The sequence below is a fragment of the Amblyomma americanum genome, chromosome 1, assembly GCF_052857255.1.
Source record: "Amblyomma americanum isolate KBUSLIRL-KWMA chromosome 1, ASM5285725v1, whole genome shotgun sequence".
NCBI lineage: Eukaryota > Metazoa > Arthropoda > Arachnida > Ixodida > Ixodidae > Amblyomma > Amblyomma americanum.
Window position 1 is genome coordinate 298463640 of NC_135497.1, and position 16742 is coordinate 298480381.

Sequence of the window (16742 nt, forward strand, 5' to 3'; positions counted from 1 at the left end):
CAGACGACTCTCGTTACCAACGTTGCCTCTCAAGCTGCTACGCAGGAGTCCCATCGCTGTATTCCCAGTAACCGCACCTACGTAGCCTACGCAAGAATCGGACCCCTGGCCCTCTGCTTGCGAGTCAGACACTAGCGCTACGCCACGCAGGCACGTTCGCACGGCTTGAATGGTTAAAGCGGGGCTTTATATGCATGTCGTGTGGTCTTTCACATAAATATTGTAATTGTAAAAGTGGAAACAATGCGCGTGTCTGCGTAGCCAAGAGGAGCCGCTGCCGCGTCATACCCTTAAAGGCAGAGGTTAAGTGTCCCCCAAACTTTTTCGTGCAGCGAACACCGTCGCGTTGAGTTTCACTTCCACGTCTCACTTCTCTCGTTCTGTATCGTTACTCTCCGTTTTGGAACAGTCAAGGCGTACTACGTGCCCCTGCAGCTAGATGGCAGTTTACGGAATGTCGCTTTTCCATTTTCCGGCCTGTGTATTCATGCGTTCGAATCAAATCATCTTAATAACCACCGTGTCGAGTGATTAGCCTCGATTACTACCTTGTCTTCGACAATTATGATCCGAGTTTACAATGCGCCGCTAAAACTCAACTGACATTATACTACTCAGTATTGAGCAGCATTTCTGAACGCACTGTCCTGTTGATCGCTCTAGCCAGCACATTGCAAACCCGACGTCCACTCAAGGAAAAGCAAACCGCTACACTGTAAAAAAAGTGTGTAAAATTACAGGCGTTTTTGCAGAAATTTACTGTTGCCGCACGGAAAAAATCTGTTACTGGAAAAAACAGAAAGGTGATCAAGCAAAAAAACAGACATTTTCTGTTTTTGACCGCCGTGGTCTAGTCACGTGCGTCTCTATTAAGAAGTAAGCTACGAATAATGCACCTGAACACCTTAAAAACATCCGTTTATTTTTTAAAGCCTAGAGTGTAGTAAACTAAATTTTTCGCACAACTAATACTATGTGATTGCTTTTGATGCGGAGCTGCACTTCGCAAGATGACTTCCGCATGAAGAGGGGTTTGGTGTCTTCGTGCATCGATTTATTCGTTTCATTTGGAAAGGTGAGTGAACAAACAATCTCTGCCACTTGATACAGACAGTGTGATTTGCTTTGTGTCACCGGTGGAAATCTCTAAACTATATTGTAGATGTTGCGTGCGATGGAGGTGGATTACTGTAGCGAAATATTAAGGCATGGGCACATAGCTCGCATCTCACTAAATAGCGGGAAAGCCCTAGCCCTGCGTAACTTTCATCCTCCGCCTTGCGGTTTCAAGCTGCCTACGCTCCGTAAACTGTTCATGGTGAAGGTGCAGCTTTGACACGCAGTTAAAAGTTAAAACGAACAGGACGAGCGCTCACGCGCGAATCACTTGCCGCCGCGGACGCCGCCGTAGCGGCAAGCGTCGTGTGTCTATTCCATATTTCATTGTGCTAGCTTCTAAATCGTGCCGCGGCCTCGCTACCGCAACCACGCAGCCCTTAATTTTCATCGCATTCACGATTGCCTCTAAAGGCTATCTGAAATCTTTGCAGCGTGTTTTAACGTGGTGTGTGCGTTAAATTTGAGATCTGCCAGGGCTCGGGTTCTCGCTTGAGCTTCAGCTCGCGGCATTGGCCGCCGCGCCGACTGTCGTCATTCGGCCGGCGCATCGGCCACTCGCGCGAGCCGAACCAGTCTCGCGAGATTCCAGCCCTGCGTCAGCTTGTTGTTTCGAATGCAGCGGCATCGCATCTTGCTCACGCGGAGCTACGGCTGAGCGGAGGCCGTTCGGCTCACGGTATCTTTGAACTCACGAGTGTTCAGACTCTGCATGCGTACGCGAACTTTCTCGAGTAAACAAAGCTACGGTCTTGGCCCTTGCCTAGCTGTCGACAAGCAACGTCGACCCGGAGGTGGATCGTTCGTTTCCAGCTTTGCGGTTGCTACGCGGCCTGCGCTCCCCCGTGTATTGCGGTGGAGCATGTCTTCGCCTCAGTAGGCTCGGCGGCCTGGTCGCCGCCGCTGTATCGGCATAAGCGTCAAATAGATTCCACATGGCTTTTGCTATGGCTGTGAAATATAATCGGAAAATTTTAATGTTGAATATGCTGTTTGATCTGTTTTTCGGCTAATGAGACTACCATATTGGACTATATCACGTATTACGGACAGTTCTGGACGGTGAGATGCATGTTATGCGGGGAACGGGTCGTCGGTCACCCGCACGTGTCAGTTCTCTTCGGAGGCTGGCGCAGAATTGCAAACGGCGTAGATGCTTGACAGCATGCTTAAATTACAATGAAATGAACACTACCTGAACTCGAGGTAGTAAAGGACTAAATACTGACACTTAATTACCGACCCTTAATTAGCGATAAACAATTAGTGAATAAAATGGCTATAAATGCTCCGAATGTAATCAGACAAACGGTATTTGACCTGGAGGTAGTAAAGGAGAAATGGTGACCTCTGATAAGTGACCCTTCATTAGTCAAAAGCAATTAGGGAATTAAATTACCAGAAAATCAACCAAATCAACAGTACTTGAACTTGACATAATAATTTAACAATTAGTAGTACCTGACTAGTGACCGCTAATTAGTACAGAGTAATTAGTGACTTAAATAACCAAAATTCTCCGAACGTAATCAAATTAATAGTACTTGAAATGGACATTGCAGAGGACTAAATATACTTGTATTGAATAAAACTGATTACTTATAATCAGTTTTGGTCCAGTTTGGCTGAGGTCAATTTTTGGTTGAACCATGCTGAAATTTGGCGGTGGCCCGGGCACCAAATTCCAAGTTAACTCATGTTCGGGTCATGGTTGACCCTGGTTATGGCTATCATGTATAGGCACAGTGTCATCACTATGCTTGGCTAACTGTTATAGTGTTCCTATGCAGCTGCTGCTATGCAGCTGCTTCACAAGTAAGCAAGAGCAGAATTTTCTTGGGGTAGGAACATCCGGATTAGTGCTTTCGCGCTAAAAAACTGGCAGAAATGCATTCACAACCTGAGCGGAAGGCTCCCGGCCTTTGTAAAGTAGTAGATACTAACTTAAGGCATCCGCAATCACGCTGCAGCTCAGTCAAGAGAGCCTGTAACTAAGCCAAAATAAAACCGCAATCATCACGCACTAGTGCATGGCCGCGGTATTCAAAGCAAATGCGACGATAGAAGTACAACGTGGACTAGCTAACACTGATCATCCATTTACTTTGCGTGACAGATGCATATATCAGAGAACAAGCCTAAATAACAGCTCCAATGTAAGGCACTGTTTGGGTTTCAGTATAAAAAAAGAAAACGACTCCTACCATGTTCAGTACAGGTGTGTTCAAGCTTATGTATTCAAATGCATGCTGTTCACAGTACAAATTAGTATCTACGGTGCTGCTATACTAATTGGTTGAAAGTCAGCATGCGAGGCCTCTCCCAATTAATGATTGATCATACTGAGCTCAAGGCAATTTTTATCTAACGTATGTACAATCGTGGTAGCGCAGGAAGGATGAGCATCACGATCGACAAAAAATGTACAATTAAGGCGACGCGTTAAAGCCGAAAAATAAGAAAGGTGGCTTACTTCCGGCTGTGGCGGCAAGAACTAGTGGCGCAGGTTAAGTGCACATCTCCCATACTCCCATACTCTCCCAGTTTCTATCCTTGTATAGCTAACAATCTTAAAGTTATGTGGATAAAAATTTAATTATTTCCATTCTGGTTTTTTCAGCGATGTACTCCTGCAGCATATGCAGCAACATTACTTCGTCCCTCTCTTCCTTCTACAAGCACATCGCTTTGCACAAAAATGTGAACCAGTTCCGCGTCAAGTGCCCTTTTCGAAGTTGTTGCAAGACGTTCCGTAAAGTCGGCAGCGTGTACTGCCACATATGCCGTGAACACAGACAAGCACGACGTGCAGAAGGCGAAAGCCGCAGTGCTATAACTGTTCACAGATGTGACTTCGTGTGCTCTGTGGATGCCTGCATTCAGCTCTGCAAAGATTATAAATCTCTTGTGGCACACTTGAAATGTCACATTACAGAAGGGACAGAGGTGAAGTGCCCATTTCAGAACTGCAGCAAAGCGTACAAGAACAAGGCTTCTTTCTCCTCCCACCTTTCACGCTACCACGTAAAGGCCACAAACTCAGCTCCACAATCGCAGGTTCAAACTATGGTCAGTGCAATTGCTTCAGAAGCTGTCACAGGAAATATTCAGTCTGCTGAGAACTCCTGGGACAACGAGCTTGAAGAAGCTCCAATTGCAAGTACTCATGAAGGTTCCCCCAGAGACTGCCAGGAAACATGCAGTGACGATGTTACTGATGCTTTCGCTCATCTATACCTGAGATTGCTGTCAGAGCGTCACGTTCCTTCATCCACTGTGCAGCTGATAGCAGAGGCTATATATGACATTCAGACCGCTAATGTTTCGATGATGACTTCCATTCTTAAAGCTAGGCTCAAACATGTTGTGTGCAGTGAAGAAGTTGACAAGATAATCGACGAAGCTTTTGAAGCAGATCTTGTCTTAGCTGTGCACAGAGATCCGGGTGGTGTGTTCCGCAGTAAGCACACCCGTAACTTACATTTCAAGAAACGCTTTCTCTTTGTGGAACCTGTTACAATACTACTGGGAAGAAACAAAAGAAATAGGGATGCAACATTCTATTACGTGCCAGTATTAAAAACACTGGAGGCCATGCTAGAAAATGAAGCTGTGGTTAAGCAGTGTGATGAACTCTTACCAAACACCAACAGAGTAATGAAAGACTTCACCGATGGCAGTGTTTTCAAGTCTATTTTACTTTACAAGGATCATCCAAAAGCGTTAAAGCTAATTCTTTTCCAGGATGCTTTCGAAGTCGTAAACCCACTCGGTCCTGCGAAGAAGAAGCACAAGCTGCTTGCAGTTTATTTAATTCTTGGCAATCTTTATTCATGGAAGAGATGCTCAACTGACTCCATCAAGCTCTGCTTGCTTTGCAGTGAGACTTACTTTAAATACTTTGGTCAAGACATAATATTTGCACCCCTGATTGATGATCTGAAAAAGCTCGAAGCAGGCACAGTCGTCACTACAAAGGGCACACGTCTGATTGGCACAGTGTGCGCAATCCTCGGTGACAATCTTGGAAGCCATGGAATTGGTGGCTTTGTTGAAAACTTTAGCAATGCAACACACATCTGCAGGTTTTGTTTGGCGGAAAGAAGAGACCTCTTTTCTCCACTTGCATTGTCAGGTGTATTCGAGCTGAGAACACCAGACAATTACAACAGTGCTGTCCTAACCTTAGCAGCCGATAGTTCCTTAAGTGCAGAAAAGGGAGTAAAGTTTAGGTCTTTGTTCAACGATCTGAAGTATTTCGACGTTTGTGCACCAGGGCTTCCCCCTTGTTTGGCACACGATCTTTTTGAAGGCATAGTGTCATTCGACCTTTCTTTGTATATACAATATTTTGTCACAGTTTGTGAGTGGATTTCTCTAGAGGATCTCAATAACCGTATAGGTGGCTTTCCTTTTAAGCACAGCGACCTCAATGACAGACCATGTGAGGTTCCTGTAAAGAAATCACTTGGAGGCCATGCTATTCAGAACTGGAATATGGTTCGTTTTCTTCCCCTCTTCCTAGTCGGTTCCGTTCAGTCTACAGAGAATGAGGTCTGGAAGCAGATTCTGTTGCTGTCAGAAATTGTTCTTTTAGTTACTGCGCCAGCAGTTACGAGTGCAATGGCTATGAGGCTCCAAGATGTCATCGAAGATTACATGACCAGCAGAGCAGCTCTGTTCCCAAATATTCCATTGAGGCCAAAACACCATTACCTTCTTCACTATCCAATGCTTATTATGCAGTTTGGTCCCCTGATCAGATTGTGGACAATGCGATGCGAGAGCAAACACAGCTACTTCAAGAAATGTGCTAGAAATTGTCAAAATTTCAAGAATTTGACGTTGACTTTATCTCAGCGGCATCAGCTTTTCCAAGCTTACAAGAACTCAGGAAGCAGTACTGATGTTCTCGACAATGCATCTACTTTCATGATCAGCCTTTGCAGTCCTGAAATTCAGAACAAAGTTCGGGAAGTTGTTTCTGATGAAGGGGAAATTTTCTCAACACAGCGAGCAACTATTCGGGGTCTGTTGTATGAGTGCAAAATGCTAGTTGTAATGTCACGGCAGAACGGCGAACTAAAGTTTGGGGAAATACAGCTGATCCTGTCAAAAGATGCCCGGCATTTTTTTCTTGTAAAAGCTGTTCGTACATCGTATGAACCAGGAATGCAGTATTTTAACATCTTAAGTAATGACGGTCCAATCAAGTGCATTGAGCTCGACAGCTTGCTTGACAACACACCATTAATTCAGTACAACCTTGCCCGCTGCAGTTATCCTGTTTTTGTTTTGAAGCATGGATTACTTGATGGAGTTTGAACTGTGTTTCAGATAGCTGCAATGGAGTTGGAACAACGAATTTCCAACTGGCTGCCAGCCCTGGACAAGGAGATTGTAGAGCTGACAGTCCAGAAGCTGCAGCAATGTGGTGTAGAGTCCCTGGAACATCTGAAGTATGTGGTTGAAGAGGATTTGCAATTTTTAAAGCCCGTCAGCAGAAGGATTCTTCTTCAAAGATTTCACTCAGCGGCTACGCCCAACCCACCAGTGTCACTTTCTCCCAACGACATTCAGTCGCCTACAAGCACACAGTGTGCAAGCTTTTCTACACCTTGGGAGGTTTTCCCACCACAGCTTATGAAGGCTTGCCAAGAAGGGAAGCGTCCAGTAAAGAGCGACTTGAATGAAATGGTACGACTTGTGAGTGACCATATTCTTGCCATAAACAGGAAGCCAGGTCGCAAGATCTTGAGGGCCATCGCAGCTGAAATTGTGAGCCATTACCCGAAGACATTCGAGGACACCCTAAATGGGGCAGTAATTGGCTCGGGTATTGAGACACTCTTGTGGAAACTTGAAAACTGTGTTAACAACAAACGAAGGCCAAGCTCTGAGCAGCCACATCAGTTCGAACCGGACGATGAACTGGACTTGAGTGTCAAACGAGTGAAGATTCAGAGAGACTCATATGGGTGTGTGGCATGGCAACCAAAGCTTCCATCTGACGAGACTGCTGACTCACAGGAGAAGAAAAAAGCCGACTTGCTGTCGCAGTTCAGGCTTGCGTTTCCAGATGAGACCATGGTTGCACAGCTCATGTCAGAGACTTATGCATCACAACGTCCGCTTATCAATGCATCCAAAAATATTCGAGACATTGAGCGAAGCTGGCCATTTCTGTTTCAGGCAAAGCACCTGACCAACCACGTAAACATCTTGCTAGGCTCAAATGTTGCAAAGACTTTCGATGACCGACTAAAGACTGTTGGACGGCAAGTTTTTCGTTACGCACACAGCCAAGTAAAAAAAGAATGTGTGAAGTCTTGTCTCCAAGAAATAGAAGCTGCCAAAACTAACAGGAAGTCAATGGCAGTTGAATACGAAGCCATGCCACTACTACTGCTCGCAATCTTCGGAGAAGACAAAGAGCTGTTCTACAAGCTAACAGAGGTAAAAACTGACAAATGTAGTTTGCATTATTTCCTTGCAGTCGTCGCACGTTAATGCACAATATGAAGTGTCCCATTAATTTATTCCTCCCAATAACCAAGTCAGCACTGCCTTTTATAACAGTAGTGCAGTGGTTGTTTTACCCACGTCTCTAACATTTGTACTGAGATAACAGAAAAATCTGGAAGTTTTATGTCAACCTTGCCCATAAACAAAAATTTATCCTCAAAGCCAGCAGACTTGCTGCGGTGTGTTTTAGTGTGCGACGCAATGGTAACTCATATTTAAGTGAAATGGCGTCTGTGTTGAGGACTTAAGGCAACATTTTTCTTTTATTACATGCCATTGACTGATCCTAATGCTAATGCACATGCGAATTGGATTTTTCATATAAGGAGACGGCCAGCGACGATGACTTGGGGGATCTGCCAAGCTGTCCTTTCATCTGCGTGAAAGGTAAGATACTGATGACTGACTAAAGGGGCAGTTCTTAAAAAAATTGCTGAAAAATGCACTATATGGTGCTACCTTGTCCGAAATGCAAATCTTTATTATATTAGACAAATGTATGCAATTTATTAAAAGATACTTCCCGCTGATTGAAATGCTTAATGAGTATTGCTGGCTCGATGTGCCTATCATATATAGGTCAATGCAATCTTCGTCGTTATCCCTTCCTCGTTTTTCACTTATCCTCCTAAACCTAATGGTGATGGACCCACCCCTCTGAATAAAGAGACTTTACGTGGAACTGAAAGACATAATAAAAACAGAAGGACAAAGCGAATAATAATGCTTCCTTCCAACTCTTTTCCAGGATGGACTTTTCTCACTGCTAATTCATACACAATCTGCGTGGACACCCATCCAGTGCTTCATGCATCGAAGCCAGACGAGGCCTTCAAGCTGCTGTTCTTTGCCCATTTTGCTTTTAACATCCAGTACCAGAAGGAGACGAGCCTGTGCTTGGAATTCACACAGAGGTAAGAACTGAAGCCAATGTTCACTCACCTGTACACTTGCCTGACGTCACAGCACGCCCTGTGCAAATGCATACTGCAGTCTGCCAATCTTCCAAAACCTTATTTAGAAAAGCGGTTACTACGCTGCTAAACTGAGTGTACGTGAAGAAAATGCACTTCAACTGAAAAGCTTTTTGAACAGTGTGCGTGTTCATCGAGAATATCATAATGTCAATGAAGTTTGCTTATAGAGGTGAAAGTTGGCATTTCTTCAGTTTGGCATTGAACTAGCACTGGGACACAATAATGCTAAAGATATTTGGTAGTGTGCTGTAGTATAGGAGCAGCAGCGAAGAAAATTTGCTTTAAGGTAGGGAGTTTTAGCAACATTGTAGTACAAGAAATTAATAATTGATTTACCATTGACTGATGTAATAACATGCCCTCATTATCCAGTCTCATTTTTCAAAATATGTGTCAAACAGCGAGACGTCATAAAGAAACCTTTTATCTCTATAGTTAACAGTACAGCAGCAGCTTGGGATCACGCCTGTGTGCTGTCTATTAGTTCTGCTGGAAGGCTAATGCAAGAGCATACAGGCAAGGATGCATTCTAGTAAAGGTGAATGTCTGAGATCAGGTATTTTGTTTGTTTTGTTATAATAAACCACAACACCAAAAACAAAGCAAGTGACAAGCACGCAACTGTATTATAAACGTTAATTTTTTTTTAACCTTTGCAGCCTTCTATTTTAAAAAGTGTGAGAAATGCGCCGGTGCTTTCTATTGTGCTGGATTGTACTGCAAAGTGGACATTATGTACTTCATAAGAATGAATAATTAGACGATTAATCAGCTTAAATTAGCTAACAAACTTTACTATTTCTGCTTTTTAAAGGGAAGGTTGTATTGCAAAATTTATCTGGCAACATCGAAGGTTAGGCTTATTTTTAAATTTTGTTACTCGGCAATGTATTTCAAAGGAAAGCTTGTTCAATTGGCTGGCCCACTTTACCTATCTATACAATGCCGTAACTGCGCATCGTATTCTTGCCGAAATCTAGTTAACTTATACATCATAAAAATACACTAACTGTGCCTGTACTTGCTGCATGCATTAGAAGTGCGAGAAGCGATTTTTCTATGAATATGCAATGGTGGAAAGCTGACTCAACGAGCTTCCGTATGTGTATTTTTGTTGGTCGATGTCTGGAATGATACTGCCATTTAGGAGTATTTAAAAACAGCTCATATTCAAAGTTGACGACCATCAATTTTGCAACATAACCTACCTTGCTTCTGAGATGAAAAATAGAAGTCAGTCAAAGTTAATTATGTAACTACAGATACATTTGAGGCACCTAATGTCTGCCTTGCTGTACAGTCCAGCTCAGAAGACCACACTGACGTAGCTAAGTATTTAAAACATATCTTCAAAAGTGACAAAAATCACCCTGTATATAAAATATCAATCGGAAGGAAAAAATGTCTCTCCCGCTCTTTTTCTGCCGCATCTCACACACACACACACACACTTAAGGTAATGGAATCGGGGTATGGATTTCAGGCTGTTTTTTATGAGAGGGGTGCGTCCAGACATGGCAAACCGTTTTAGCAAGGTAGGCAAAAGAGACCTAACGTTTTATTAAAGCACGTTTATCCTTGTTTTATCCGTTCAATCCTCCTCATTCATAGGGCCACATGTACTGTAGTGGCTATGAGTTCCTAGGGTACATAAGCTACGAACGAGTCTGACACTTTTATCATTACCCACTGGATCAAAACCTCACTTGTGGAGATGAAAGTCGATCTCAAGTTATTCAATATGTGGTAGTAAAATGAGGTGATCACTGAGAAGCAAGGTGCTTAAATGACTTCAGTAGCATCCTAGATACTTCTGTTTCCAATGGTACCTGTATGATCGGAAACTCCAACACATGCCTCGTAAACAATGACATTGTAGAAGCATCGTATGCTCTTTCCGCCCAGCACTGCCTGTGAGTCATGCTGATCTGTGGTTGTTGATAAAACGAATCTTGCTACTTTATCGCTATGAGGAGCTTGAAAAGAAGGTTTTAGCAGCAAAGTGACGCCTCACAAAGCTAGAGTTTTATTTCTGGGTGGGAACAGGTAAGATATTAGTGTTTTTTTTTTACTTAGCTTTTACCCCTCTTACGTAGCGGATCATATATGAGACCTGATTTTTTTAACACATCCGCCCTTGTCAGAGTGGTTGTGCAAGTGTAGAACGAATATATTTTTGTCTTTCAACTATAAAAATTAAGTTTTTGTGCCTGGTCGTTAGTGATAGCTCGTGGCTCTTTGTTTCAGGGCTATTGCAGGTATTAATCCTGCAAGAGGAACAAAGGTGCAAAAGAATGGCGGGAAGCAGCACTGCCTGTCACCAAGAGTGGCTGCACTCGTAACGGCTTTGAAAGACTATGACTTTTAGATTTTTAGTTTCTGTTGCTTGTGTTGTATAACATTTTATTATGTTGGGCTCAGAAATAGTTTTCGAGCTATAGAAGACTGCTGATGCTGATGTGACTTTCGATTTAATAAAGTGTTCATTCATATCAAGCTGCTTGGCTTTTGGTTCTCAGGCAATGCTATACTGATGAAAATCAGTGTGTTGTGCAAACGTTTCATATTTAGATATTCTTAAATTACTACACGCAACTTCCCTCGAGCAACGAATTATGTAATATCACACTTTCATTGGTATAAACGACGCAAAGATCGTATTTGTAATTTAATGAGCCCTTGTGCTTGCACAGAAACCGTATTTTGTGCGGGGAAAAAAATTGTAATAAAAGAACAACTAATAGTAAACAGAACATTGCAGGAATTTCAAATATATTTTCTGCAACCCAAAAAGAAAATTGTGTGTAAATTAACAGGGCAGCCAAAAACAGACAACTAAACTCAATTTGCAGTCACAGATTTTCTGTACATGATAGAAAAGAAACATTGTAAAATAACAGAATAACTGAAAACAGAAAAGTGAATTTCACAGATTTTCTGTACATGACAGAAAAGAAACACTGTAAAATAACAGAATAACTGAAAACAGAAAAATGAATTTCACAGACATTTTACAAGCTTTCAGTAAATAATGAGAAAGAAAAACCTGAAAATCACAGACTTGCTTTGAAACAGAAAATGAAATTTCACAGAAATTTTACAGGGATTTTCGGTAAATGATAAAAATCTAACATTGTAAAATAACCGAAAAACTGAAAAACGGAAAACAGAACTGTACAGACATTTTCTGGCAGGACAGCTGCCAGAAAATGTCTGTTTTTTTTGGAAAAAATTTTTTACAGTGTAGCGCCGCAGATGCCATGGCCAACGGAGTGGTTAGGCGTTTAGTTTGCTATAAGAACTCGGCTTAACGCAAGCTCGAATATTTCCCTATACTCAATGATAGGCATGCGAAGAGCCAACCAAACCAATTCACATACCTCAAATCACCCCTGTGTCTGAGCGTGCACCTGCGCCCCTGCCTTACCACGCCTTACGTCGCACTCGTCAACGATACCCATGGGGCCCGGGGGCGGCGAAATTCATAAGCGTCCTGCTACGTGAGTGCATTTCATCACTGATCGGCACCCTTCTCGTTCTCTACCATGCACCACGGTCTGGTAGCTTCACGTACTGGCCAGCCACGTAGCCCTGCGGGAGAGCAATTTCAGGGATTTCGTTTGCAGTTCGCACCTGTGAATGGCACCCGAGTAAAGCTGTCCACCTAGAGAACTGATAACGAATGTCGCTATAGCCGAATATAATTGGGTTTTGCCCGCGCACTAAAGCAGCTGCAGTTTGTTGTTTAGGCACACGGTGTTTGTTTCAGGGGCTCTTTTGGGTGCATCTTGTCAGGTGGTGATTACCCAAGTTTAATTACGTAACCAGCAAACACTTCTCGGCGCGTCAGGCGAACACCGTTCGCGTGCTCACCGAGGTGTGGAATAGAAGCTTGGCGAAACCAACAACTTCTGTGTAACAGTCCGGTATTTCTGTACCGGCATGTTTGATTCGGCCGCCAGATTCCTAGTTTGGCTCCATCTTTAGAACTGCATTCAAGATGAGCACAGGATGGCGATAACATTACAAGTGGTGTGATGAAGGGATAGAAGTTTTGTGCGAGACAAACGCCTGTAATCCATCGAAAGTAACGATCTAAATGAAAGGGAAATAGCTAAGAGGAATGCTGTTTTATCGGAGACGCTGCAGTGTCTTGTTCTAATTTCCTGTTTTGTTTTCGACCATGCAGGCGCTGGTACCGAGGCTACCTAACGTGACGCACATCGTGTACATGCCGGCGAGGGGCACGACGCAGCCTCCTCCTCCAACGGGGTCGATCACTGTGCTGCCGTTCGACTCGCTGACAGATTCAAAATTCTCCGGAGGTCTGCATCTCTCTTTATTCTTACGTGGGCCAGATTACTGCTACGTTCAGCATTGACTCTTACTTGACATAAAAATATTTCCTTCTGTTTCGCGCTGCTTATAATAGGCTGTAGAGAATCAACAATCATGAATAAAACGGATTTAACAGTGTCATCTGCAGCCACTGACAGAAGGCGCGATATCACCCTGAACAACCTTCTCGATAAACTATACAGCGGGCATTGTGGGGAGCTCCCTTATGTGCAGCCAGCGGTGAACGTTCGTGGTCGTTGTGTCAGAAAAACTGAAGACGTCAAGAAGATGATACAAAATGCATCCTTGCTGGTGCATGCTAGATTCCCCCCCCCCCCCCCCCCCCCCAGTGAACTCTGTTCTAAAGCATATCCTAGCGTACTTCAGAATAACTGATCGTTGATCGAGTTGGTGCATGACGCAAACGGCGGTGCAACTAAGACAGCACAGGACAGAACACGACACATGCGCACACTACCAACTGTTGATTTGACAGAGAAGAGGCATGTTTATAACACCGAGCTCAGGCACGTGACACATCGCATGATCGCTCCGAGTGCAGCCAGCAACACGAAGGCTTGCAAACCCACGAAAAACCTTTCTAATTGCTTGCTCATGAAGCACTGCTATCGTTGTCTAATTCTTAGTAAAATCAGAGTCAAACAATCAAAGCAAAAGCAGTAAGAAAAACCAAAAGGAAAAAAAAATTCCAGTAACAACAAAGCCAGCAGCAAACACAGCAACACAAGACGCCCATTTTTTCCGGCCTCGAAAAGTAACTACAACAAACGAAGGTTTCTTAACGAGACCATGCCATCGGAAAAAGGTTTCGAGAAAGGTAATTTCCTTGTTTCGAAGAGCTGCAGAAGTGTCCCGTACGCATGCGCTGCTTTTATTTTTAATAAAAAAAGCCCAAGTATTTCACGTGCCACTTGATCGCAGTTTCTGCCTAGAATCTGCCTACAACGAGAATGCGCTAGAGAACGCGGGTGGGTCCAATTTGCCACCCCACTGCAAAGAATGCAAGTTTGAGCCGGTGCTAAGTGGCATTAAGGTGGCGCGCGAAGACCTTTTTGATTAACAAGAAAGGCAGCATATGTGTTGGGGACACTTATGCAGCTCTTCAAAACAAGGAAATTACCTTTCTCGAAACATTTTTTCGATGGCATGGTCTCGTTAAGAAACCTTCGTTTGCTGTTGTCAGGCTTCCGGGGCCGAAAAAAAAAGAACGTTGTGTGTTGTTTCGTTTGTTATTGTTGTTGGCTTTGTTGTTATTGCGATTCTTTTGTTTTCTTAGTATTCTGACTGCCTTTGCTTGGTAGTTCAACACCTCTTTGGTTACAAATACTTCACATTGCTTTTGCTAAGAATTATGACTGCTTTTCCTTGATAGTTTGACACCTCTTTCGCTACAAATACTTGACATTGCTCTTGCTAAGAATTACCTTCTCTTCTGTGAAGACAACGATGGCAGTACTTTATGGGCAAAGGATTACAAGGGTTTTTCGTGGGTTTACAAGCCTTCGTGTTGCTGCAGCTGTATTCGAAGCGATCATGCGATGTGTCACGTGCCTGATTTCGGAGTTATAAATATGCCTAATTTCTGTCAAATAAGCAGCCGGTAGTGCGGGCATATGTCGTGTTCTTTCTTGTGCTGTCTTAGTTGCGCCGCCGTTGTCTTGCATCCTAGCATGCTGCTCACGCATTAAAGATAAACCTTTTAATCCAAACTACAGATTGGCATCGAAGTTGCAGTATGTACTTATTTTAGCATCCTATTTACTTGTTATTCTCTCATTCTTTTCGCATGCCGCAAAATCTAAAAAGTAAGATCCATTCATGCCGCTCTAAGTCGCATGCCCGGGAATGGGCTAAACGTACATTTGAAGAATCGGTCTGCAGATATCAGACAAAAAAAGTAAAGTATTTTTGCCAACTTGAGGTCAAAATCATAAGCCCGTGAAAATATAAAAATAGCACTTTTTCAAAGAAATGTAAAAAAAAAAGACCTGCGTCACTTTCCCCCAACTAGCTCACTCGTCTACGCTTTCAGGATTCATCGTAAATGTAAACCATGACTATGGCCTCAACGCTCATAGAGTGGCAACTTTTTTCAGACTTGCCTCCAGTGACGCCAACACCTCAGGATGTTGTGATCATTATGTACACCAGCGGCTCTACAGGCCAGCCCAAAGGTAAGGCGGCTATAGGCCCACGCTATTTGAAAAAAGAATCTTATAAAATGCATCGTTCTTGTTTTTGCTAACGAACAGATAATTTTATGCAAAGAAATAAAAGTTATAAATGATCAAAACGGGGCGTCAATACGGAAGTTCGAAGAAAATACTGAGATTCGCAGTGCAATATGTAATATGGCGATCAAAAAGTTTACGGCACGCGAGTGTGTGGGAAAGATTATTTCGGCGCAGTTACGTGATCCAGTCACCTGAAATGTGTGAACGTATGTAGGGACGTACTTGCTCTATCCGCTGGCGAGAATTCATCCACGCGACTGGGTTGCGAGGTAGAGCTGCAATAAACGTTTTTCCCAAAACACACGCTCCGTAACATTTTGATCGTGATAGTACTTGAAACGTCTCACGTCGATTCTCGGGTATGAATTGTTACTATACAGCCCGTCACACACAACGCGCGCGCGCCCCCAGCATATTTTTTATTTCGCTGCCTGTTTCCTCGAAGCGGGTCATGCGACCTGGTCGAGGGCTGTGAGAGCACACTGCGCAACGCCGCTGAGTCGGCCAAGAATACGGGACTTAGCTTTATTCTAAACAATAAGATTATTAGCCATTCGGGTTTTGATTCATTATGCGTTTCGAAAAATCCACTACGAGTGCATGATTCCGCGTGGTCCTTCAGCTTCCAACGGCCTTGCAAGAGCGGCATCACTGTCGTGCCATTTGTGTTTCACTTATTAGCGTTACCTTAACTACTGAGGCTTGTTCTTATTCGAACCGGCCATGACATTGTGTTGCTCGGGAGCAACACGAAATATTTCTCTCTGCAGGCGTCATACTAACCAATTCCAACGTCGTCGCCTTCATCATGGGCGCAGCCAGTGTATTGCGAGAGTTCTCGTAAGCATAATTTTCTTGCAGTTCCGCTTAAAAATTGGCTCCAATGACAGTGAGCAATCTGCAAAAGCAAGCTCTTTTTTTTCTCTCTCTCTCTCTGTTTCAGAAGTGGTGACACATTCATCGGTCTTTTGCCTCTTGCACACGTCATGGAAATAGCAGTCGGTAAGTCCGTCCGTTGCCTGAGGGGGGAGCTGAATCAAAACATCTATGCACTTAATATGTTAACGTCTACCGAAAGGCACTATAAAGGGCTGGCCTGCAGACGGAATAACCAGCGGCATTCTGCTCTGTTTGTTGTTTGACTGCGCGTCATAATCTTGAGCCAGTAAGGAAGTGCTTTTTGCATTGATAGCTTGCTTTTTGTATTCCTTGGTTAACGTGCGCCAGGTAATTTTTTATTTCATTGCATTTATTAATTTTACCCTTAGAGGCCTCAAAGGGCATTACATAACGTTGCTCGTGTACTGCTATTCTGCCCTTTGCCCTCTCGCTTTAGTTCCGGGGTCAACTAGCTGATATGTCTCTACTTTTATTCTCACCGCACAGGCATCGTTTTACCTTTGCTGTAATTTTACACGGGGTTGTCTAGAGTCATTGCTCCCATTTGTCATGCTTTGTGCCTCTGGGTCGTGTTACGAGTGTTGGACCCAGTCTGGCTGAGCAGATCGGCATTTTGCTCCCGCGTACAGCT

General features: G+C 43.6%; 2 protein-coding genes across 3 annotated transcripts in view; both read left to right on the forward strand.

Moving 5' to 3' along the window:
• LOC144115271 (fatty acid CoA ligase Acsl3-like) overlaps positions 1 to 16742 on the forward strand; it is a 60561-nt gene that overhangs the window by 20393 nt on the left and 23426 nt on the right. Inside the window, exons 6-9 of one of the 2 annotated variants that reach the window (XM_077649580.1) lie at positions 12808 to 12943; positions 15074 to 15151; positions 15982 to 16051; positions 16155 to 16213. In XM_077649580.1, coding sequence (XP_077505706.1) covers positions 12808 to 12943; positions 15074 to 15151; positions 15982 to 16051; positions 16155 to 16213 — 343 coding nt within the window. The remainder of the gene's footprint in view (positions 1 to 12807; positions 12944 to 15073; positions 15152 to 15981; positions 16052 to 16154; positions 16214 to 16742) is intronic. The other variant, XM_077649581.1, reaches the window with a different exon arrangement.
• On the forward strand, positions 732 to 11114 carry LOC144115272 (uncharacterized). Its single transcript, XM_077649582.1, has 5 exons — positions 732 to 1075; positions 6454 to 7572; positions 7968 to 8028; positions 8390 to 8555; positions 10866 to 11114. The coding sequence occupies exons 1-5, from the start codon at positions 989 to 991 to the stop codon at positions 10984 to 10986; spliced, it is 1554 nt and encodes a 517-aa protein (XP_077505708.1). The 5' UTR covers positions 732 to 988; the 3' UTR covers positions 10987 to 11114.

Bases quoted from the DNA above. Each gene is read 5' to 3' on its own strand.
- LOC144115272 (XM_077649582.1), top strand. From the start codon at position 989: ATGCGGAGCTGCACTTCGCAAGATGACTTCCGCATGAAGAGGGGTTTG. The intron at 1,076-6,453 runs GTGAGTGAACAA...ACTGTGTTTCAG, and splicing joins TATTCGTTTCATTTGGAAAG to ATAGCTGCAATGGAGTTGGA. The intron at 8,556-10,865 runs GTAAGAACTGAA...TCTTTGTTTCAG, and splicing joins TGCTTGGAATTCACACAGAG to GGCTATTGCAGGTATTAATC.